General features: G+C 42.9%; 1 protein-coding gene across 1 annotated transcript in view; it reads left to right on the top strand.

Moving 5' to 3' along the window:
* The window catches only part of Slc15a5 (solute carrier family 15 member 5), a 91,158-nt gene extending 74,565 nt beyond the window's left edge, over window positions 1-16,593 (top strand). Inside the window, exons 8-9 of the mRNA XM_052172743.1 lie at window positions 13,491-13,599; window positions 16,446-16,593. Of these exons, the coding sequence (XP_052028703.1) occupies window positions 13,491-13,599; window positions 16,446-16,593 (257 nt within the window). The remainder of the gene's footprint in view (window positions 1-13,490; window positions 13,600-16,445) is intronic.
* The last annotated feature ends 6,868 nt before the right edge of the window (window positions 16,594-23,461 follow it).

The raw sequence follows: 23,461 nt of genomic DNA, 5'->3' as shown, positions 1-23,461 counted from the left end.
AAAAATATGTTCCACTGATGTGGAATAAAGTTTTTCAAAAACAAAATTTGTTGAGTCACTGAGGACCAAATTTAGAGCCTTATAATGTGCTGGGCCAGCACTATACCTCGGTTCTCGGAACGTTTTAGTCTGTTCAACATTTGTTAATTCCCTTTAACAATATTTTGTTTACTTTATATATACACTAAACATATCATGTTAAATATACTATAAGAACCTTTTTTTTCTTCTTCCTTATCATCAACTGACTCCTTCCCTCTCAGAACAACTTGCTGAAGGATTGCTACCGACCCACACTGAGATAGCTTTTATTTGCATCTGCTCAAAATTTCTCAGATTTTCTTAGTAAACTTAAAGGTATTTATTTCAATCATTTCCCAATGAATTGGAATTAACTTCTCAGCAAAATAATCCCATCTTCAAACGAATGTGATGTTTCACTGTTTTAGAACAGTGTGCAATGGGAAAAGAGATGAAGGAGTGCCGAAGCGCACGTGGAGGCGGCGCAGAGCGCAGTGCGCATGTTCTGCGGGCTTGTGGCGGTAGAAGAGAACTCCTCAGAGGTGGTCCAAGCCTTCCACCTTGTTGAGACAGAGCCGCTTGTCCTTTCCTGCTGCAGTGCAGCATACTTACTCCCGGCTATCTAACCTGGGAGCTTCCAGCTGCTCTCCTGTCTCTGCCTCCTGTCTCTCTACAGAAATTCTGGGATAAGAGGCGTGCTCCACCGTCTTCGTCTTTTCACCTGATTAAGGACTGACCATCAGGATTCCATGGCAGGAGCTTTTACAAGGAAAGCCATCTCCCCAGTCCCTAGATAAATAAAATATTTTGTCCTTATTTCCAGTTTTTACATTTTACCTTACTTCGTTTTTCCAGAGTAACAAAACCACCAGAAGACTTTCACATGAGGGATGGTGGCTATTCCATGCAAGTTAGAGAAGATGCTTGCTAACTGGAGGAAAGAGATAGGCCACAAGTAGAGGACAATGACAAATGTCCTCTAAAACTCTGTCTTCCCTTTAAATTATTGCCAAAATACACAAAAATATATTGCCCTGAAGATTAATAATATATATGTATATATACATATATATTATATAAATTAATGAAGCAATTCTACAGTAGAAAGACAAACATACTGTATGCAATGATTGTGTCTACTCTGTTCTATTCATTTTTTTATTAAAAATGAAGCTTCCAATCTAATGATATGATTTAATAACTTACAGAATAAAAATACTTTTCTATAAGTAAAAAATAAAAAATTAAATACAGATCTGTCAGATTTTCCTCTTAAGTGTGTGTGAGAGCTTACAAACCCGTATGCTTTGTCATAAGTAATCTTCCTTCCAGCATCTGTACAAAACACGCTATAACAGTGCAAATCCACACGGTTAACAATTTCGAACTACAGAATTCATTACTATTAACTACAGCATCAAGTCATGCAATCATCTCTATGATTTATCCTTCCAAACTGGAATCCTTCTTTCTTGACCAACATCTTCCCTTTTTCTGCCTTCTCTTTTCTCCCAAACCTTTGTTAACCACCATGTTGTTCTGGATGTTATACCTTGACAACTTGATTTTGCATGGGAGGGTTTCACATGTAAGTGAGTTTGTGCACTATCTATCTCTGGGTCCTTGTTTATTTTACTTAGTACAATGTCCTTCAGATTCATCCCTTTCGGGATGAATAAAATGGAATTTTCTCCTTTTTAAAGGCTGGATAGTTTTTCATTGGGAATCCATTTTCAAATTTTTTCATACATTATGCATAATTTGGTGGGTTTTATGTCTTGGAAATCACAATTAGTATTTGGATTAGTATAGGAACAGGAGAGTGATGACATCTCTTCAACATATTGAGTTCAGTTCCTACTTGGCACACAGGAATGCTGGTGTGAGTGTCTTAATGAGCTCCAGAACGCTGTCCATTTCAGTCCCACTAACTGACCTTCCCACCCTCAGCGTGCGAGTCCTTGTACCTCAGGCCCCACCAGCATGCGTGATCTTCCCTGTTTCTCATTCAGTCATTCTCACGACTGAGAAGTGACTCTCAATTTTGCTTTTAATCTTTACTTTTCTGGTAATTATTAATTTAGTAAATTACTGTTATAACTAGTAATTAATAAATATCTGTTGGCTGTTGTGTCTTCTTTAGGGAAAAAATGTTTCCTTGGGTCCTTTGTCCATTTTCTTTTTTTTTTTTTTTTATTCAATATATTTTTTATTTACATTTCAAATGATTTCCCCTTTTCTGGCCCCCCACTCCCCAAAAGTCCCATAAGCCCCCTTCCCTCCCCTTGTTCTCCTACCCACCCCTTCCCACTTCCCCGTTCTGGTTTTGCCCTATACTGCTACACTGAGTCTTTCCAGAACAAGGGGCCACTCCTCCATTCTTCTTGTACCTCATTTGATGTGTGGATTATGTTTTGGGTATTCCAGTTTTTTAGGTTAATGTCCACTGATTAGTGAGTGCATACCATGATTGATCTTTTGAGACTGGGTTACCTCACATAGTATGATGTTCTCCAGTTCCATCCATTTGCCTAAGAATTTCATGAATTCATTGTTTCTAATGGCTGAATAGTACTCCATTGTGTAGATATACCACATTTTTTGCATCCATTCTTCTGTTGAGGGATACCTGGGTTCTTTCCAGCTTCTGGCTATTATAAATAGGGCTGCTATGAACATAGTGGAGCATGTATCCTTATTATAGGCTGGGGAATCCTCTGGGTACATGCCCAGGAGTGGTATAGCAGGATCTTCTGGAAGTGAGGTGCCCAGTTTTCTGAGGAACCGCCAGACTGATTTCCAGAATGGTTGTACCAATTTGCAACCCCACCAGCAGTAGAGGAGTGTTCCTCTTTCTCCACATCTGCTGTCTCCTGAATTTTTAATCTTAGCCATTCTGGCTGGTGTAAGGTGAAATCTCAGGGTTGTTTTGATTTGCATTTCCCTAATGACTAATGAAGTTGAGCATTGTTTAAGGTGCTTCTCAGCCATGCTCCCTGAAAATGCCGGGAGAGTCTGCTGGGCTAACAACCTCCTGGCTGGGTTGGCATACAGATGGCCCCACTGAGCCTGGGGTCAGTCCAGGGCCTATCTGGCTTAGAGCCCCCCTCTATGATAGCCTTGGGCTATGACTGTTAGCCGGCTTTGCCTGCTAGAACTCTCTGGCGCCCCGTAGTCAAAATAGCGGCACATGCACAGGCCTAGCAAACAACCTCCTGGCCAGGTTGGCACCCCGATGGCCCCCCGAACAGCCCAGGGCCTGGGTGCAGGCCAACACCTGTCGCGCTTAAACCCCCGAGATATTGGCCTTGGGTTATGTTTGCGTACCTCAGGCTGTCTGATCTCTCTTGCGGCCAAGAACCAAGATGGAGGCGAGTCTTTTGTAACTGACTGGCAGGAGGCAGAGTTCTGAAGTGGCTTCTGTGCTGTGAAAGGCGCTGTAAATCCGCCACCACTTGCAGTCCGGCTGGCCAGCGATGGTCAGTGGTCGTGGGCGCACGGCCTGCCTGGACCCTGTCACCTTGGTTGACTGCTGGTGGCCCTTCCTCTGGACAAGCCGCTGCTGCTGTTGCCACTGCCACCGCCCCACTCATCACCCTCCTTTGTCCATTTTCAAACACGCCATTTTCTCTTTAGTTGGTAGTCTTAGTTCCTTATATATTCTGAATATCAATTCCTTATCTGATATATTATTTGGAGTTTTGTTCTTCCAGTTTGTATATTTTCACTTCATTTTGGTAATCACTTTTATTTCTTTGGTGTTTTCTAAGTGTTCCGTGGAGTTTCTCTCATATGTTTTCATCTATTCATAACTACTGTTTAAGTTCTTGATGCCTGTTGACCTGATTTTGTATTCACCATGATTTCAGTCTAACTTCACACTTCTTTGTCATAGCCCAGTTTCTCAGGACGTACTGATGACACGCTGTGTTCTTGACACTTTTATTGAAAACCATTTGATTGTAAGTGTGTTCATTTAGTTCTGCCTCTGTTCTGTTTCATTGGTCTTACAGCTTCTGTGTCTACTTACAGGGCAGATGCCATTCTGTTTTACTTACTATAGTGCTGCGGCATACTTTGAATCAGATATTGTAATGAATGCAGTCTTCTTTGTACTCAAGACTGGATTAGTTCCTGGAGGTCTTCTGTCATTCCAGGGCAATTTTAGGACATTATTTTTCCCCATTTTTGTGAGAAACATCATTGAATTTTTGATGGGGATTATAGTGTCTGTCTTGAACATTGTTCTTTGTAGCTTTGTGTCATTTCTATTGGCCATTAACAATCCTCATTTCTCCGTGATTCAATATTGGCAAGAAAAGATTTCCTAAAGTCATCATCTGGTCTCCACAAGAGTTTTGACACCAACAGAGAACACTTGGGTACCACTGATCATCCATCCCTCTGCTCTCTGCATCCCTGTTACAGATCCAGATATCATCAGAGGACACTTGGGTATCCGCTGAGCATCCCTCTGCTCTCTACATCCCTGTTACAGGTCCAGACATCATCAGAGAACACTTGGGTATCCGCTGAGCATCTCTTGGCTCTCTATATCCCTGTTACAGATCCAGACATCATCAGAGGACACTTAGGTACCACTGAGCATCTCTCTGCTCTCTACATCCCTGTTACAGGTCCAGACATCATCAGAGAACACTTGGGTATCCGCTGAGCATCCCTCTGCTCCCTGCATCCCTGTTTCAGGTCCTGCCAGGGTTGCCAGTCTTCTCAAGCTTGCTGTGTTCTCACTCATCAGTCATCAGCTTTTAGAACTATTAAACCCACATATTTTTCCACATCAAATTCTTACTCTAACCTTCACGGGGCCCTCCTAGCTTCCTCGTGTCGTCCTATTCATTCTCCAGTGCTACTCTCGCATGGTTAGTTCATCTGTTTGGTGACACCCAGCTTTACACCAGCACTGGGCACTGTAGTTGGGGTGCTTACCTGCAAGCACTTTACCCCTGACTCTTCTCCCAGCCCACATTGTGCCTTTTGTTAGTATAAATAATCCTTTCCAAGTCTCTCTGGGTGATTTTTCACTTTGAATTCATCTTTGCTCTGATCAGTTTTCCTTCTTTGTTTTGTTTTTGTTTTTTGTTTTGTTTTGTAATGGTTTCCTCTTTTTACTCCCATTATTGTCATCTTAAGCTTTCACCTTCTGTCTCCTGCAACCAACAGCCATAATGCGTATTGTAGCCATGCTTCTTATGCCCATATTGGCCCTCCCTTTTTTTCCTTCCCATTTACTCATCCTCAAAAGAAGAGATTTATAGAGACAGGCAGTTTGCCAGTTGAGCATATGTGAGAACATTTTTGCAAGAGTCTACAGTTAAAGCACCCCCATTAAAACCCAAGATACTCCAAGAAACCTGGCTGCTATGCTGAAGGAAGACCTTGTATGCACCATTCCTGAGCTCCCAGACCCCATCCTGATCAGAAGGTGGTCTGTAGCCTATAGAGTGAAGCATGCATGGTGATCTGGGCAAGCAAGGACCCATACCTCAGGGTATGGCACTTCCAGGGTACCATACACCCTTTATATGCTCCATCCCATTTATTCTTGCCCTGTGAATTCTGGGATTGGTCTTCCCAGTGTGGCTCAGAAACAGACAACTCAGCACTGAATAACACAGGTGTGGTTTATCCACGAGGACACCTCCTTGTTCCAAAATTAAAAGGAAGAAGAGGGGATGGGGAGAGGAAGAAAGGGAAGGATCTTAGTTTCTTTCACTATTGCTGAGACAAAACAGAGACCAAACCCAGCGTGTGGAAGGGAGAGGTTTGTTTCAGCTCGAGGTCACGCTCCATGGATGAGTAAGCTAATGCAGGACCTGGAGGCAGGCGCAGAAGAGGAGGGCATGGAGGGCTATGCTTGCTTGCTGACTCACCTTGGTTTGCTCACTTACTTTTCTTATATTGTCCAGGACAAGCAGTGCCAAAAATGGCACAACCCCAGTGGGCTGGGCTCTCTTGCAACTATTAGTGATTAAGAAAATGGTGAGCCAAACCCACAGGAAACAGTTCCTCGGTTGAATTTTTCTCTAGGCTGGTGAATCTAGTTGTATCAAGTTGACAGAAACTAACCAGCAGAGAGGAGAAGACAGGAAGGGAGGGAGGGAAGGAAGAAGGGATGGAGGGAGGGAGCAAAAGAGGGAGGGTGGGAAGTAAAGAGACAGGGAGGAAAGAAGGAGGAAGGAAGGAGACAGGGAGGGAGGGAGGGGAAATGGGGAGGAGGGAAGGAGGGAGGGAGAAGAGGAAGAAGAAAGGATAGGGGGAAAGGGAAAGGGTTAAGGGGGAGGGGGGAAAGGAGAGCAAAATATATATCAAAGTGACCTTAATCCCTGCAGTTGAAGCTCACTCCATTACCTTCTACTTATCCCATGGTTGAGGCGACTTCCCACTGTTCCCAAACTAGAATACATGGCTAAAACAAGCACTTGATCCAGAACCTGAGGGTAACGGCAGCAATGTTTCAGTTTCTTGTACTCACAACTTGGGTTGGGGGACACAACTTGTCAGACACAGCAAGACCATGTGGAAGTGAGGGTTGTGCTCTGAAATAGCTTAAGCCAGCTAGGTCCATGGGTTAGGATTAGTGGTAGCAAATAGGCACGGTGACCTCTGGTTTGGATACAGAGGAAGATATGGTTGGTTTCTTGGAGGCACCTTGATCTTTGGCGGGAACGTGAAATTTGTTGGGCTGAGGCTGTGGCAGAATGTAGCTGGTTCAACTCATCATAGAGCCAGTCATGTGGGCATTTATGCTTTCCCTGTGGGTGCAGAAGATGTCTAACAAGAACCAGAAAATGTGTGGGTCAGCCTTTGGAGCCCTTTGAAACGCAAAGACAAGGCAGAAAAGGAAAGTTTGGTTCTTATGATACAGAGCCTGTGGCTAGAGAGGAATAGTTTTGTTTTTGTCTTATGAGTAGTGTTGCAGCGCAAGTGTGTCAACCTATATGCTTCTCATTCAAACGTCCAACCTTCATTTATTTTTGGTGAGAATTATTCCAAGAACCTCATTTGCCTTGAAAAATGAGTCTCAGAATTTGGAGAGGGGCCTTTTATGAACGAGGTGCTTGGGGAAGAACCTGAAACAAGCTATTTCCAAGGCAGCCATCCAGATCTCTTCAAGCCCTCCGCTGAGTGCTAATGGTAGGAGTTGCATCTGGCATCTACAAGGATTATCGATGTGTTCTGTAAGCACAGAGCAGGAGCTGCCTGCTGAGTGGTGGGTCACTTTCCCACCCAGAGCCTCCACGAATAAACAGAGGAACTGTCTATAGGAATCTGAGGTCTCTGTGTCTCTGAGACCTCAGTGATAACTCCACAAAAGTCGCAACATTGTAACAAGTGTGTATGAAGTCCTATACTCCAGAATAGTTGCCATTTTCCTCACTAAAAGAGAAACATCTCTTAAGTAACTTGGAGTGATGACTTCTTGGTACCCAAAATTTTCTCTAAAATTGGTTTCAATGAGCGAATAAACTGAGGTTAGCAAGTGTTCTCTAGGAAGATGCTGAACAATGCCAGATGTTTTGAACATTCTCTTACCTCGGCAGTGCAGTGCAATGGTCCTCCACTGACCTGCTTGACATGTTACTAAAGCAAGTACTGAGGTTCTCTGTGGGCATGCCCAGTACCACGTTATGAGAAGCCAGAAGACTCCCGTGGCGGTCTTCTTCCCATTCACTTCCTGCTCCCCTACGCCGCATGCCTGAGAGGTTTCCTCAGCGCCCTCCTCGACCTAAAGTCTTCACTTTGTCTCCCTTTGCAAGGCTGCTCCTGACTTCAATCAGCCCCTAGAAATGTCAGATGAAAAATGGCCCAAATGTGAATTACAACAATAAAAGTTTATAAGCTACTAAAATAAAGTTATAGCGCTAAGAGCTGAGTCAACTGGCGATGGTAAATGGAACATTTTACAGCTGGTCCTGAGATAATGATAAAAAAAAATGGGGGGGGGCACACAGAACATGAAGAAATAGCTGAGAGGAAACGAGGTCCAAATCTAGTGTGAGGTACCTGGCTTCTGTGTGAGCATTCTCTCAAGGGGGCGGGGAGGTGATGGCCTGCTACTTATGAAGGGAGGGCCTTTTAGTACCCAATTCTTTCCAGCCGCTCGCTTTTTAATTCTTGTAAGAGGGCACTGAGGAAGGCACTGCTGGCATCGTTCATGAGTGGGGAGACTGGAGCTTAAGGTTTCCAAGTGTTTGCTCAATCACAAAAGGCATTCAATAATACATGATATTTGATTTCCAAAGTCTGCCTTAAACCCAGGCACTTTGTACACCTTTCTGTTGCTACTTTGTTTCCAACCCAATTCCCCGGTAAAAGAAATCTCAACTCAATCAGTAACAAAACAAGCTATAAGCCTAGATTGGGCAGATCTCTCACTACACTACTCTATTTCCATCTATATTATCCCAGAGAACTTACAGTTTCTCTCTCCTCTTAGCTCCTCTCCATCCTCTTTATCCTCCGTAGCCCCTCCCCCTTCCCAGTGATCCTTTTCTCCTTCCCCCCCCCAAACACTCAGCTCCTCCCCCTTCCTCCTGCCCATTCATTGGCTCAAGCCTTTATTTGAAAAGTTAAGGTGGGGAGAAGGTTCACAAGGCAACTCCTCATCTGCAGTCCCTCTGAGGAGTGGAATTAGCATCAAAATACAAGCCCAGGGCTAGCCACTACACCTTTCTATACCCAATGTGCTCCCCCTCTCGCACCCCCCCACACCCACTATTGAAAAACAGGTATTAAATAAACCAACCTGTAGCTCTTAGGAAGACTGTCTAACCTGAGGCTTGATTCCTTCCCAAGCTGCCAATCCAGGCAAGGGTTCTGTTTATGGTGGTGCTAACCACAAAAGTCAGCCTTATCCCGAATGTTAAATCAGAGCTCAGAGGAAAACCATGGGGCTCCTGTGAGGATCAGCATTATGTAAGCAAAAGAACAGGGCAAGGCCTAAGGATGGAAGTTTGTAGCCCCAGCTACTCAGGGAGGACAAGGCAGGGCTACACACTCAAGGACTGTGTGGACTGCACAGTGAGTTCCAGGCTAGCCCAGAAAAAAGAAAAAGAGACTAAGGATGTAGGTTACTGGTAAGGAACCTGCTTAGCATGTGCAAGACCCTAAGTTCAATCCCCAGAACCAGGCAATAGGTAGGAAGACAGACAGACAGACAGACAGACAGATAGATGAATACAAAATAACTAGGAATTAGAATAGGCAATGCAGCAATCTGGTATTTTTTTTTATTAACCCCATTTACAAATGTTTAGAGAATAGCATGATTTTTCCACTAACATCGTGGTAATCCACCCTCCCTTCTCTGTCCCCCACATTCCTGTATACCAAGTCAGTCACAGTGATTTCTATCCATGCCCGCTGTGTCCCCAGTGACACATGGAACGGTGCTGCCCTGCCCAGGGGACTTGGTTCTGTCTCCTGAAAGGCTGGTATTTGCTGTAATTGCAAAATCTCTTAGAAATATGATGTTTTACCTCTAAAGATATTTCAAAATTTATATTCTTCTCCCTCATTTGACTTTGTTATAATATAAAGATAGTCTTTTCAATTACTTATTATGGGCCGAGAAATTCATGCTCCAAGAAGAATTAATGTCATGTTAATTCTCAGCCTTCATGTGCTCCGTGCACGCCTCTTACTCCAGCCAGAGGAGCACGATGATAAAATGGTACAGTCGCACGACACGGGAAGGGCCAGAGTGAAAGGGAAAGGACATAAATACGATTGGGATGTTAATTCCAGAGCAAAGGAAAATAGCACCATTTCAATGGGCTTGGTGGGGGAGCTCAGGTTTTCTGAAAATCAGTGCAGTGCCAGCTCACCTTTTCTTGAACTACACTCCAATTCCCCCATTTAGGTACAGCTGGGTATTTAGTCCCTATACATGGCATATGAGAGAGAGCCACACAGAGAGACAGAGACAGACAGAGAGACAAAGACAGAGACGGAGACAGAGAGACAAAGACAGAGACAGAGAAACAGAAAGTCAGAGATAGAGAGACAGAGACTAGACAGAGACAGAGACAGGCAGAGATGCGGAGAGATAGACACAGAGGCTGAGAGACATAGAAAGTCAGAGACAGACACAGACATAGACACAGACACAGAAATGCTGAAAAAGCAGAGAGACATGGCTACAGTATTCATTCCCAGACACAAAAAGGAAAGTGCTCAGTGCAACCTTTCATATTCATACGAAGACATCATCATGTCAAAATAGAGATGGAATCAGGAATTTCCTTTATAGTGGTACATAAATTAATAAGTTGGAGAAAGGCTGGAGAGATGGATCAGTGGCTAAGAGTGCTCTTCTAGAGGACCCAGCTTTGATTCCCAGAACCCACAGAGTAGCTCACAACTGTTTGTAACTCCGGGTCCAGGGGTTCCAATGCCTTCTCTTTTGTCATTCTAGAGTACGGTGTACAGAAGGCACTCAGATATACATATACGCAAAACACCCACACATAAAAACAATCTAGATGATGATGATGATGATGATGATAACAGAGATAAATTTAATGAAATAGGGAAGCAGAACCTGTAAAACAGCTCTAAACTCCCTAAGTACTTTTTCTTTTAAGATAGCATCTGGCATTGTAGTACAGACTGAACTCAGACTCCTGGTGAGCCTGCTGCCTTGGCCCCATAAGCACTGGGACTTCAGGTGTGCGCCCTATCAACATCAACTTTGATTCATAGGGTTTGAAAAGGTAATGGACTCAAGCTAATCCCATGGTTGAGACAGGAGCATGTTCCATAGGAGAACAACTTTAATGGTTTTTTTTTCTAGCAATTTATTAGTGATCAAACCCCTCTCTGGTGGTTTATCTTTTTTAATTTGTTTTTTATCAATTCTTTGAGAATCTCACACACCACATTTTGACCATATCCACTCCTCTTTCCTTCCCCAAACTCTTCCTGGGTCCATCCTCTCCTCTCCAGGTCTCAACTAGGTGTCCATCCCCCTCCCTGTTTGTTTATTTTTCTGCAAACTGAAAGCCACAGCTGGTCAAAATGCAAAGATAAACTGACTGTGTACAGCCCAGGCCCAATTAATAAATTCATAGCATAACCATTACACCTAAGGCATAGGAAACAGTGAAAAGAGAGGGCAGAAAGAGCAAAACAACTGGGATTTTTTGTAAGAGAGTCTCTTTTAGAAAGAAGTGAAAGAGAGGGAGAGGGAGAGAGAAGAGGAAGAGAGAGAGGGAGAAAGGAAAGGAACGGAAAGGGAGAGGAAGAGAGGGAGAGGAAGAGAGGAATAAAAGGAGAGACAGAGAGAGAGAGAGAGAGAGAGAGAGAGAGAGAGAGAGAGAGAGGGAGAGAGAGAGAGAAAGAGAGGGAGAGAGAGAGGGGAAGTTATCTAGGAAGTGGCACAATTAATCACAGCCATCTTACCTAGAATGTCAGCCTAAAGCAGAGAGTTTAATTCAAATCTGACCTGAAAGTGTATGCTCACCAGGAAAAGGCCAAAGATACCTTCTAGTTCCAGAAGCATCCTAAAGTTTGTGCAGAGCCCAACACTGATGGTCAAGGTTTTCAGCACAGAGATGGATTGCTGGAATCACCGGACGTCTTCACTAACATCTTAGACACTGTGTCTCTAAGGCCACACCCTGGCATTCCAACCTTCAGCAAGGATGGGCTCCTGTTCTCCAATGCCAAACAGTATCAGCTTTTCTAGCCACTCAGACCTGTGACTGCATAGATTTTCCTGCAAAGATCGAGTTCCCTTTAATTCCACAATACTAGACTTTATTCCTGGTTTTAGAGCATCAACTAAAATTGGGTGTTACATTTATAACATGTTTATTGTCCTTACCTAGTATGTTGAATAGCAATGTATCAAAATCCATTGAGGAGGGCTGAGTAGAGGCTCAGTTGGTGAAAAATGCTTGCTCTGGGACTGTGAGGACATGAAGATCAGGGTTCTAGGATTCACACAAAATGGCAGACACAGTACATCCAATAATCCAAGAAATGATGAGATGACAGACAGAGACAGGCAGACTTCTTAGAAGCTCTTAGGCTAGGCTAGCCCACGTGATAGAGTCCCAGGCCAATAAAACCCTCTTGTCTGAGAGGGACCTGAATACTGACCCTCAAGGTTGTTCCATGACCATCTCACACATGCTCTGCATGCATGTATTTACACCCAACACACAGGAACCTGTACACATATACACACATGCAAAAAGCATACAGTGGATACAAATTGACTTGGAGAAAGAAAGGGGGAAAAAGACATAGCAAAGATCAAAAACAAAAGTTGAAACCTAGTAGCAAATTAATCACCTTGAATCCTGAGTAACATCATAAATACTCAAATTGACAATATAAGAAAATAAAGACTCTCTGTTGGGTATTTGCCTTACTGTAATAATTACTCGTCTGGTTCAAAGAGATCTCTGCATCGATCAAAAAATTAATGTTATCTACCCAACAGGTTCGGTGACAGTATCTTAAGAGATCCCTGGATTCATTCCGTTAGTTAAATGGGTAATAGGCTTCATTCTCACAAGTCAACTTGTTGCGGGAAATATTTAAAAAATGAACCCGCGAACCCTCCGTGGCGCCGGACTGCACTCCCCCGCTGGTCTAGTCTAGCTTCTCAGGCACACTGCTTCCATTGGACCATCTCACTTGGTGGCCCTTCTGCACCACCCTCTCTCTGGCTGGGTTAGGGGAGTGGACGGTGGCCAAATTCATCTGGCTTCCAAGCAACGCCCCCACACACTCCACGATCAGCCATCTCACCACCTAATTACCAGGATGAATCAAGACTCTTAAAGTTTAATTAACCAATCAGATTTATATATAAATAATATCACAATTTACAAGGTGTCAATACAATAATTTTAGGGCCAATTGATGATAAAAGCTTTATCCCAGTATTTCTAACCTCGTGAAAACATAGCTACTTGTGGCTGGTAAATGTCACACAGGTCTGAAGCTATCTTGGTTCTTCCCCTCTACCTTCTGGCACACTCCCTCTCGCCACAACTCCTAGCTCCGCCCCCCTTTTACCTGTCCAATCACAGACCTTCTCTGTACTAAGGTAGTTGGACAGGGCAAATCCTGCAACATCATCTGACTGGTCTTACAATTAGAATATAAAGAAAACAATCTCATAGAAAACAGTGCGCAGACGTTGCTATGTATTTACTCTATGTGCTAGGCACAGAGCTAAACCCAAATCTGCGAGAATAAGTAAGACCAGAACAGATGAGGTGAATTACTACCACGATCAAGGTGCGTTGCTTATCAATTTTCCATTAATTCTCAATTAAATACATTTTGGCAATGAAATTTCAGATGAGCTTTCTCACTCTGGTAACATTAGCAAGGCACATAATGCTTTCGGAACTTCGGGATAATAAAATATTCACAGAAACTGCGAATCTGCAGTTGAGTGACAATCGCACGTTTGCTCCAAACAGGCAATTGGTTTCCAAACACATTAAACAAAGGCAGTCTAGAAGGCTTCTTCTTCCTGCTGGCATCCTTGACGCTGCTGAACATCGTAGGACTCTGGAGGGCTTCACCAAGGTAAGCGTGTGGGAAGAGGAGCGATTTCTGACTCTGTGAGATATGGGTCTGAGACTCGAGCCAACAGGATCCCTTACGCCATGACAAGATGAACTAGCATCTGGCAGAACTTGGATTATTCTTAACAAAAATTTCACCTTCCACTTCCCTTTTCCACCGATTCTCACACCAAATGAGTGCTTAATTCCATTCTAAAGCATTCGATGATGCCAAGGTGGTGGTTTTCTTTGTCTACTATAGTACTACCCTAAAGTTACAGATAGCCATGTGGATAAGTCATTACCATTAAAAGAAAGTATCATTAAACAAACAGCTAAGACTTTAAGGACCCAAGAGATTTGGGTTCCTTTCAATACTTTACATCGTCAGTGACCATTTCAAGGTCAATAGATGACAATCCCTTGGAGACTCACCTAAGCTGTCAAAATAATGTAATGTCATCTTCCTTGTGCACGACCTCACGTGTCTCACAATTTGCCTATGTGAAAGCCTCTCTAATGATGGTAATGGGTTTTCATTCACTGAAAGCCTGTTTGCCCAAAAAGTTTCTTGAATCAGGCACCTGTGTGGCATCTGCTACCCTTCCATCTGTGATTACCCTGCCTTTCTCTCCTCTCTTTCCAACCTACTCTAGCTATATGCGGAGAGCAAGGTGTCTAACTGTTACGGTCTTTATGTGTGTCAATCACAACAGCATATCAACAGCTGGTTTTAAGAAAGATCGAATCTCTGTGTGAGCTGCGTCACAGCAATTAGTTTTATTGCCCTCACCTGCCTCCATTTACCCAACGCATTTACCCACAAATCGACCCACTCATAGCCGCCTCTTCCTTGCCCAAACCTGTCTTTTATTCTTCTACCAAGTAAATGTTGTTTGGGTCAGCATCCAGATGACAGATGGGTGTGGCAAATCCAAAGTTTTCTGAGTCAAAAATCCACTTGCACTGGGTGCCATCCTATGGCCCTGATATGGCTGAGCTGCTGGGCCATCAGGGCAGACACTGCATCTTGGAGAAGAGAAGCAGATAAGCACGGGACCCGAAACTTGAATAGCCCCTTCCGTGAGTCTTCCTTACCCTCCAAGGAGCACAATTTCTGCCTCTCTCCACAATCTGTAATTTCTCTAAACACAAGGCTCTTGGACTATAAACAAAACTAGAAAATCAGAGAGTATTATAGGAAGTCCAACAGGGATTTCCTCAGCTTTGAAGCAAAACAGAGTCAGTCATGAAAACTGAAGTTGAAGACGTAGGTTCTGTTCCCTCCAGCCCCGTCTCCAATCCTGGAAGCTGAGTCCCTCTGCCAGTTTATACAGTCCTGCACTGCCTCTCCATTTATTTGTAGAGAAAAAAATTTGTTTTGTTTTGTTTTTCTCTATGTGTAGTTTTGGCTGTCCTAGAACTCACTCTGTAGATCAGGCTGGCCTGGAACTCACACAGAACTGCCTGCCACTGCTTTCTGAGTGCTGGGATTAAAGGTGCACCTCCACCACCTGGCTATAGGTGCTCCAGTTTTCATATCATGATCATTCTGTAAGAATTTGCCTATGTCCTTCACAAAGGTTATTTTCAGAGCCTGAGCTGTCGAGTTCTATTCCATTGTGTATACGCAGTATAAACATCAACACACTCCTTAACTTGGCTCGGTGTTGGTGTCTTCACCTCTTACTGAGTCGCAAGGCTGCTTGAAGTTGAGTAAATGCTCAAAAATGCTAACAATACTAACTAAAAGTGCCTACCAATTTGGCCTTACACACCCCGTTTCTTCTGCTTTATTCTTCTCTTATACTTATGTAGAGATATGGTCTAGTGGACTATGAGTGTGACTGAGTTCAAGTAAGTCTTACTTAGGATTCCAAATGTATCAGCTCATTCTGCTTGCCTGCATTCAGCCAACCTGTTAAGCACCAAAGAGACAAACTGAACCAGGGACCTTCATTAGTACAGAGGGATCTGAGATCAGTGTCCAGTCTAAGGTAGTCAGATATCTGCAGTTCTTGAGTGAGACCTTGGCGTGGGTGAAAAGGTCAAGAATGAAAATGACCACAGCAGAGATGAGAGCAAGCAAAGTCAAGGAACCAAGCACCACAGCAACTTAGGTTCAGAAACAGCCTGGCTCTGTCTGAGTCCTTCATAAGCCATAAGCATACTGATTTACATTCAATCTTTAGTCTTCTAGTCTGTAAAATGGAAACTCTCCTTCCCAGGATAGCATGGCATGAGAAGATATTTGAGTAGACATTTTTTAATGAGTAGACATTTTTAAAATGTGGCCATGTACTCCCTCTTTAACAATGATCTCAGCACCAACATCATGGGATGTCTGATACCTTATAATATAGTACTATTTATGTCACATCTGATAAGCTTTTAGAGTCTAAGTAGCCGTGGAATCCACAGCCAATACGATTTCAGGGTTTCTCTCACTGACAGTACAGAAGAGACTCACGGGTGGTCATAGGAGAGCATCATTCTGCCGGCCATGATGGTGGGTGCTTATCCTACAAGCCCAGCATTTAAGAGGCTAAGACCAGAGAATTCCCCCAGTTCAAACAAGCCTGGACTATACATAGAGTCCTCAGAGAGCTTGGACCACATGGCACAACCTTGTCTTAGTAAGAGATCACCGTCTAAAGGTCCTTACGGGAGCCTTACTCTGCCCTAAATAGCACTCTCCTGTCTTTGTACAAAGACTGCCCTGGTGAGCCTCTTAAACAATGATCTCCGCTGTGATAGTGTGTGCGAGTCCATCATAAAAGGCAGGCAGGCACGGGAGGAGGAAAGTCCGTGATTTATCAAGTCATCTACATCTGCTGCTAAGGAAAGCTTTCTTTCTTTCTCTTTTAGATATTGTAATCTAAATCATTTTAATGCCCAGTGCATCCGTGGAAATAATTGTGAAGAAACTCTTCTCCTCTCTGAGAAGTCTCTGAAGTTTTATGGCAGCACACAGGAAGTATCTTCAAGTATTGATCTTTGGGAGACAGCCCTGTGAAACGGGATTTGATTCTCTTATGAGACACACTATTTTCTTTGATTCTCTTACAAGACACACTATTTTCTTCTTCAACTGGATATAGTTCATTCATTTCATTGGGAAAGTCAACATAACGGGAAGTGTACTTTATTTATAAAAAACAATTATGGTCCTTCCAATAAACTATTATGACTTTTAATGATATATTATGCACTTGAACTAATAAAGTGACTTCAAAGTCTTGCTGATTACTCTGTGACCAGAAAATTATTATTTTCCATGTTAGCATGCTGATCATATTGCATATCCCTTATAGTAGTTTAGCAATTGAAGGCAACATGAAAGATTTATTTATAATTTTAATGTTATTGGAAGCTAAGAGATACTATGTTTCTATTTTTTTTCTTCCTGTGTATTCACTAAGGCTTATTTTGCACTCTAGGTATTGTAAACCATGAAATAATCTGCATAAATAATAAATGTGTATAGAGTTCTGCTATATTTGACCTTGGCATTCCGCTACAATACATCTTAAGAAATTCTCTTCGCCGGGCGGTGGTGGCGCACGCCTTTAATCCCAGCACTCGGGAGGCAGAGGCAGGCGGATTTCTGAGTTCGAGGCCAGCCTGGTCTACAGAGTGAGTTCCAGGACAGCCAGGACTACACAGAGAAACCCTGTCTCCAAAAAAGAAAAAAGGAAGAAAAAAAACAAAAAAAAAAAACAAAAAAAAGAAATTTTCTTCAGAATTTAAAAGCAATGTTACTAAAATAGAGGTAGTTTAGTTTGGTTTTGTTTGGTCTTATTAGGTTTGGGACAAGTTCTCATGCAGCCCAGGCTACCCTCAAACTTAAGCATGTAGCAGAGGATGACCAAAGAACTGCAATTACAGGCAGATGCCTCTGGGACATACTGTTATTATTATTAACATTATTATTAATATTATTGTTGTTGTTGTTGAATAAAGTTAATGTCCTGTCCCTTTGTCACAATTTGTCTCAGTATATGACAAAGTTTGGTTTTGAGCCTGCCATTTTAGGTGACTCTTCTCCCCAAACTGCCTGTCTTGTTGACCCTAACCCATGTTCCTCCATACTGCCCCCCAGACATTGAAGGTTCTTCCAGGCACCCTTCCTTGACTCCTCCCCACCACCACCCCACCCCCCCCCCCCGCCACCCCAGAACCATGCTAGATTGGGCAGGAGCATTTTTTTTACCGGTTCATTTCAAGAGACTGTGATTGAGCGCCTCTCTTGCTGATCTAGCCAGTATTTAGAGCTACGGAGTAAGAAACACAGCCATCTTGATTGGGTTACAGTGTGCGTTTTTAAATGCTCCCACAGCTGTAAAACACCAAGTGTTTTTCTTATTCCAGCTACTTGTTATTTGCTCCTTTGTTTGGAGGACTAAGTTTAAAAACTTAGCTCTTACAGGCAGAAATTCTTCCCCACAACTTTTTCCAATCCTTTGTTTTGCACAAATCCCTGGCAAAACAGTGGGGCTCGGCCTGCTGCTCTTACAACTTTCCTTGCTGTGAAAGGTTAAATGCCAAGCTTGCAGTTTTGGGCTTAATGAACACTCCGAAGGAGACTCATTAATGCAGGATCTAGTGCATCGGTCTCATAATGAACGTTCTGAAGATCAAGAACTTTCCAAACGCCTCATCTTGGCATAAATGAAAAAGTCATAGCGATCTCTTGCTGTTAGAAAAGGACCAGGACGACTTTGGCCCTTCCCCAAATTTCCCTTCATCTCCTTAATTTCTACATTGTAATGGGGAAAGGAAAAAAAAAAAAGGTGTTCATTACGCTTTTGCTCTTCCTTTGCGATGAAAGATCTGCAGAAATTATAAAATTGACCCAAAGCAAGCAGCGGAAGAGCTGAGAACTCGCAGGTTGGCGTTGACACTTGTGATTAGCTAAATTGCAGTAACTACACACGCTTCAGTTCGGAACAGGGTGCATTCACACGGCAGTTTCTTCTCTAGTGCCTGGCGACATTATCGCTGAGCACCTGGAATAGTTTAGGCATTAAGTGTAATTGGTTTTGCTTTACATAAATCTGGAGCTTTGTAAATAAGCGGAGCGTTTCAGCTTCTATATAACACCAATTAACTTAAAGGGATGCCTTGTTTGCAGAAACCCGCTGCGTTCGGTACTGTATTTCTCCCGTAATGTGCTCGATGGCAGCGAAGTCCTGTGTCCCTGCCACATGGCATCGGCTCCAGCCACTTCCTCCGAGGGCCTCTCCCAGTCATTCACTCTCTCCAGCTCACAGAGCTGCTGAGAGATTGAATGAAGGAGGCAAGCCTTCCCGAAGAACCACCCTGGTGCTGGATTTCTGTTCGAGACTGACACTTGAATGGAAGGCATTGGAAAATGTTTTCTGTGACCCACGAGCACACAGGTCTGACCCCAGCTGCTAATGACAGGGACAACTCTTTCTCCTTTTTCCCTGAGAACAATTCAGTGCAGCCCTAAGTCAGACATCGTGCCTACACACAATCTTTGAATGTGTTTTTAATACATAAGCTTACCAGGAAAAGTTTCCGCAACATAGTTTCTTAACAGGAACACAACCCTGATACCTGGAGGGAAAAGTAACTCAGATTTGGAAGAGGGTGGATTTTTCTCGCAGGCTCTTTGGCCATTTGTCCGTACTCTCTGTCAACTCTGCTACTTCCTTGTCTGTAGGATCCCCTCTGATACTCTTTGAGTTCTAACATTCATCCCGTCCTTGCCAACCTGGAATTCTCAGCACTTTGTAGAGCTCTACGGAGTGATCAATAGGTAAGAATACTTGCTCTGAGAACCTGAGTTTGACCCCCAGAACCCAAAAGAAAAGAGGTTAGCCTGACCACGCATGCACAGCATTGATGGGCGGAGACAAGCAGATCAGGGGTGTTCCATGCTAGTGCCACCAGCATAGCCGACAAGATGAGGTTCAGATTCAGCGAGAAACTGTCTCAAGGGAATACGTGGGAGAATCTTCCTCTCACCTCTGTGCACACGGACATGCGCAGACACAAATACAAACGTACACCACATGCATTAACTTTTAAAGTACTTATATTATTTAACAGAGTACACAAGTGTGTATGCACACCACAAAGACAAACCCGCATATCCCTACACACAAGTACCACATATACAGGCACACACACATACACACACACACATACACTGTCTTAATCAGAGTTTCTATTCCTGCACAAACATCATGACCAAGAAGCAAGTTGGGGACAAAAGGGTTTATTCAATTTACACTTCCGCACAGCTGTTCATCACTAAAGGAAGTCAGGACTGGAACTCAAGCGGGTCAGGAAGCAGGAGCTGAGGCAGAGGCCATGGAGGGATGTTTCTTACTGACTTGCTTCCCCTGGCTTGCTCAGCTTGCTTTCTTATAGAACCCAAGACTATAGAACCAGCCCAGGGATGGCACCACCCACAATGGACTCTCCCTCTTGATCACTAATTGAGAAAATGCCTTACAGTTGGATCTCATGGAGGCATTTCCTTAACTGAAGCTTCGTTCTCTGTGATAACTCCAGCTTGTGTCAAGTTGGCACACAAAACCAGCCAGTACATACATGCATGCATGCATACATACATACATACATACATACGTACATACACACACACATGAATAAAAACAAATTTTGAGCAGAGTTTCAAAAACAGTCATTTTCATAGTCAGCTATACTGTTGTCCTTCAGGGCGGCAGCTGCTGCCTTCACAAACACTTGATATCACCAACATTAACTCCCACACAGATGAAGCACTCTCCACCATCGAAAGGGAACAAAAAGGAGAAGAAAAATCACAACAGGGACAGAGATTGTGGCAAAACATTTTCCTCAGTCAGAACTCCCTATGGATCCTTACAGGGACCTCATGTGGACCCCACTGAAAGATTCTTCTGACCACAGTGGGAGCAAAGATGTCACTCGGAAGTGTCCCTTCAGCTCTGTCATCAAAACCATCTGGATGTTAGTCCTACGCTGGATTCTAAACAACCTTTAAGAAAGGCTCTTTGAATGATGGGTAATCGGGAAGATTCCTGTGCCACTCACTAAGTGCATAGTACTGTCCCATTTCTTAATATGTTTGTTTACTTAGTAATCAGAGTAACCAAAGGCTTGTAGGTAGTCTCAGGAGAGTTAACAAGAACTGTGAGCTGTCTCACCGCAGTGCAGTATGTATGCTCTTAATTTGCTGAGCCTCCAGCCCTGCACATAGTAGGTACCTTGATTGTTATGAATTTATGGTGGTCCCCAGTGCACACCAGATGGCTTTTCTCCATTCCTCGAGCGTTTCTTACTTTAATTAAACCTTCTTGACCCAATTCTCTGTGTCTCCAGAAACCAGCCTTTTGTTTCGCCTGCAGCCTGGGCTCTGCCTGATTTCACTGCCGTGAGAGGCAGGAACCAGTGCCGTGGCGGTGAATGAACCACTTTGCCGCAATTAGAAGTTCGCAGGGAATAAATTATCCTCGAGTTCAAGCTGTCCAGCAGTAATTCTCATTAATAATAACACTCCAACAACAGTCTGCTTCCCACAATGACAGCGAGTGCTAGAAACTTTAACATTATTCGTGAAACCAGAGTCACATCCCAGACGGCTGGCCCAGATTGCCATATGCAGCACAGAGGCGAGGTTTAGAAGAACAAAGACGTTTGGTGTTTAACTGGCCATGAAGTTCACGAGCCAGACAAGCCAGTGAAAAAATTCAAAGGGATTCTCTCCATCAAGCTTCCTCGTGTAATTCATGCTAAATAATAAGTTTATCTTCACTTTAGTGGATTTATCATAGGGGATAGTTTCCCAAAGCCTCTCTTCTTCCTGAGCAGAGACAAATTGTCCATTGTAATGCCTTCAGGATGCACATGTGACCTTGAGGCTACAGAAAATACATGGTCCATGAAGGCAGAGATGATGTGGAGATATATAGAGTTAGAGATAGTAGAAGAGAAACATGAAGATAGATAGATAATAGATAAATGATAGGTACATAGGCAGGTACATAAATAGATGATATATAGGTACTTATGTAGATAGATAGATAGATAGATAGATAGATAGATAGATAGATGATAGATAATAGATTATAGTTACATATATAGATGATAATACATGATAGATGATAGATTATAGGTAGATAATATATACATAGTAGATGATAGGTAGAGATAGATGATACATAGATGATGACATATAGATAGAGATAGATTATACATAGATGATGACATATAGATGATAGATAGACAGATAGATAATAGGTAAATAGATAATAGATGACACATAGATGATGATAGATGATAGTATGTAGGTAGATAGATAGATAGATATTAGATAAATATATGATAGATGACACATAGATGATGATGACAGATGATGGATAGATGATAGGTAGATAGACAGATGATAGATAGATGATAGATAGATAGATAGATAGATAGATAGATAGATAGATAGATATACAGACAGCATGAATGAATCTTGGCTTACTGTTGACACTGAATATCACTAGGACACTCTGCCCGTGAGACTCTTCATCTTGTCCATATATATAATTTCAAGTTTTGTGAGAGCTTAGGAACTGAGATCTACAAATGTCTCAAGAAAGAAATGTCTCCACCAGATTGAAAACCCAGTTTGCTTGTGTCCTAAGGCCACACAGCACTCCTACACTATATTCTGCTTGGGGTAATCATGGGATGCCACCTCAACTCAAAGAAAGGCAACAAACTTTCTTTCTGAAATAGCAAGATTCTAAAATGCTTTGTCAGCATAAAACTATCACTATGGAATTTTAGGTTTCAGGTTAAGTATCTGCTAGAATAATGTGTGGCCAGAGATGATTCTTCATCACCCAGTGTGGCCCAAAGAAGCCAAAAGTTGGTGCAGCATCCTTGACCTAATGAGCAAAAGGGTGGGGCAGAAGCATACCAGGCAAACTTAGGAAACATCATAATCAGAGCACAAAGGCAGGAAACAGAGGTCACAGCTTACTGTGAACTTGGCAGCTCATGTGCTGAACCCAAATCACAACTCTCTAGAGCATAGTTGTATGAGACATTTCTGTTTCAAAGCAATCACTTGATCAGAAATGTAATGGAGATAGAAACTACACAGCCATTAGAGAGCCTAGTTAGGTAATCACTGCAGTATAAACCTGAGCCAACAAGGACCTGGTTAATGGTAATGATGCCTAGCATGGAAACAGGAGACACAAACTAGGAATTCAAGTTTGGAAAGCAAGCAAATGAAATTGTTCAATTTCACCTTGGAATTTCACATTTTTCACCTTGGACTTATTTTTAACCACACATTATGTATCTGAAACCTTGAGACACAGAGATGTCGTTACTTTCCCAAGAACAGCCGTGCCTCGTGAGGGCTGAAAGATGGCACACTTAGTCACGAAGCAACACTGCTCAAATGTAACACAGGGAGAGAAGTGAAAGAGCATCATCAGGCTCCTGCCTTGCAAGACCCGGTGACTATCAATGCTGCTTAGCTAGACAAACATAGGAGAGTAGACAGCTAAACACTACAGAAGAGACATTTCTCACGGCGGACTTGATGTATCTCTAGGAAAGTGGTTGATGCCCGGTGCCCTGACAGTTATATATCTGAAGCTTTGTTTATAGAAAATCTTCAGTCATTAAGAATGTATATTTCAAGAGAATGTTAAGGAAAGTCTGAACAGGTTTTAACTTTATAAACGAAGAAATCTAAACATCAGGATATGCCCACAGTTCAACACCAAGTATTTAGCTGGTAAACTTCAAACACCTCTGAAAATCAGTGTAACCCAGTGAAAAAAGTATGTCCAAAAGTCACTGGGGAAGAAGAAAAGAGGCAGCGGTCAAGTGATTGGCTTATT

The sequence above is a fragment of the Apodemus sylvaticus genome, chromosome 2, assembly GCF_947179515.1.
Source record: "Apodemus sylvaticus chromosome 2, mApoSyl1.1, whole genome shotgun sequence".
Classification (NCBI taxonomy): domain Eukaryota; kingdom Metazoa; phylum Chordata; class Mammalia; order Rodentia; family Muridae; genus Apodemus; species Apodemus sylvaticus.
Note: the sequence above shows the minus strand (reverse complement) of the source record. Positions and strands in the feature narration are given on the sequence as shown.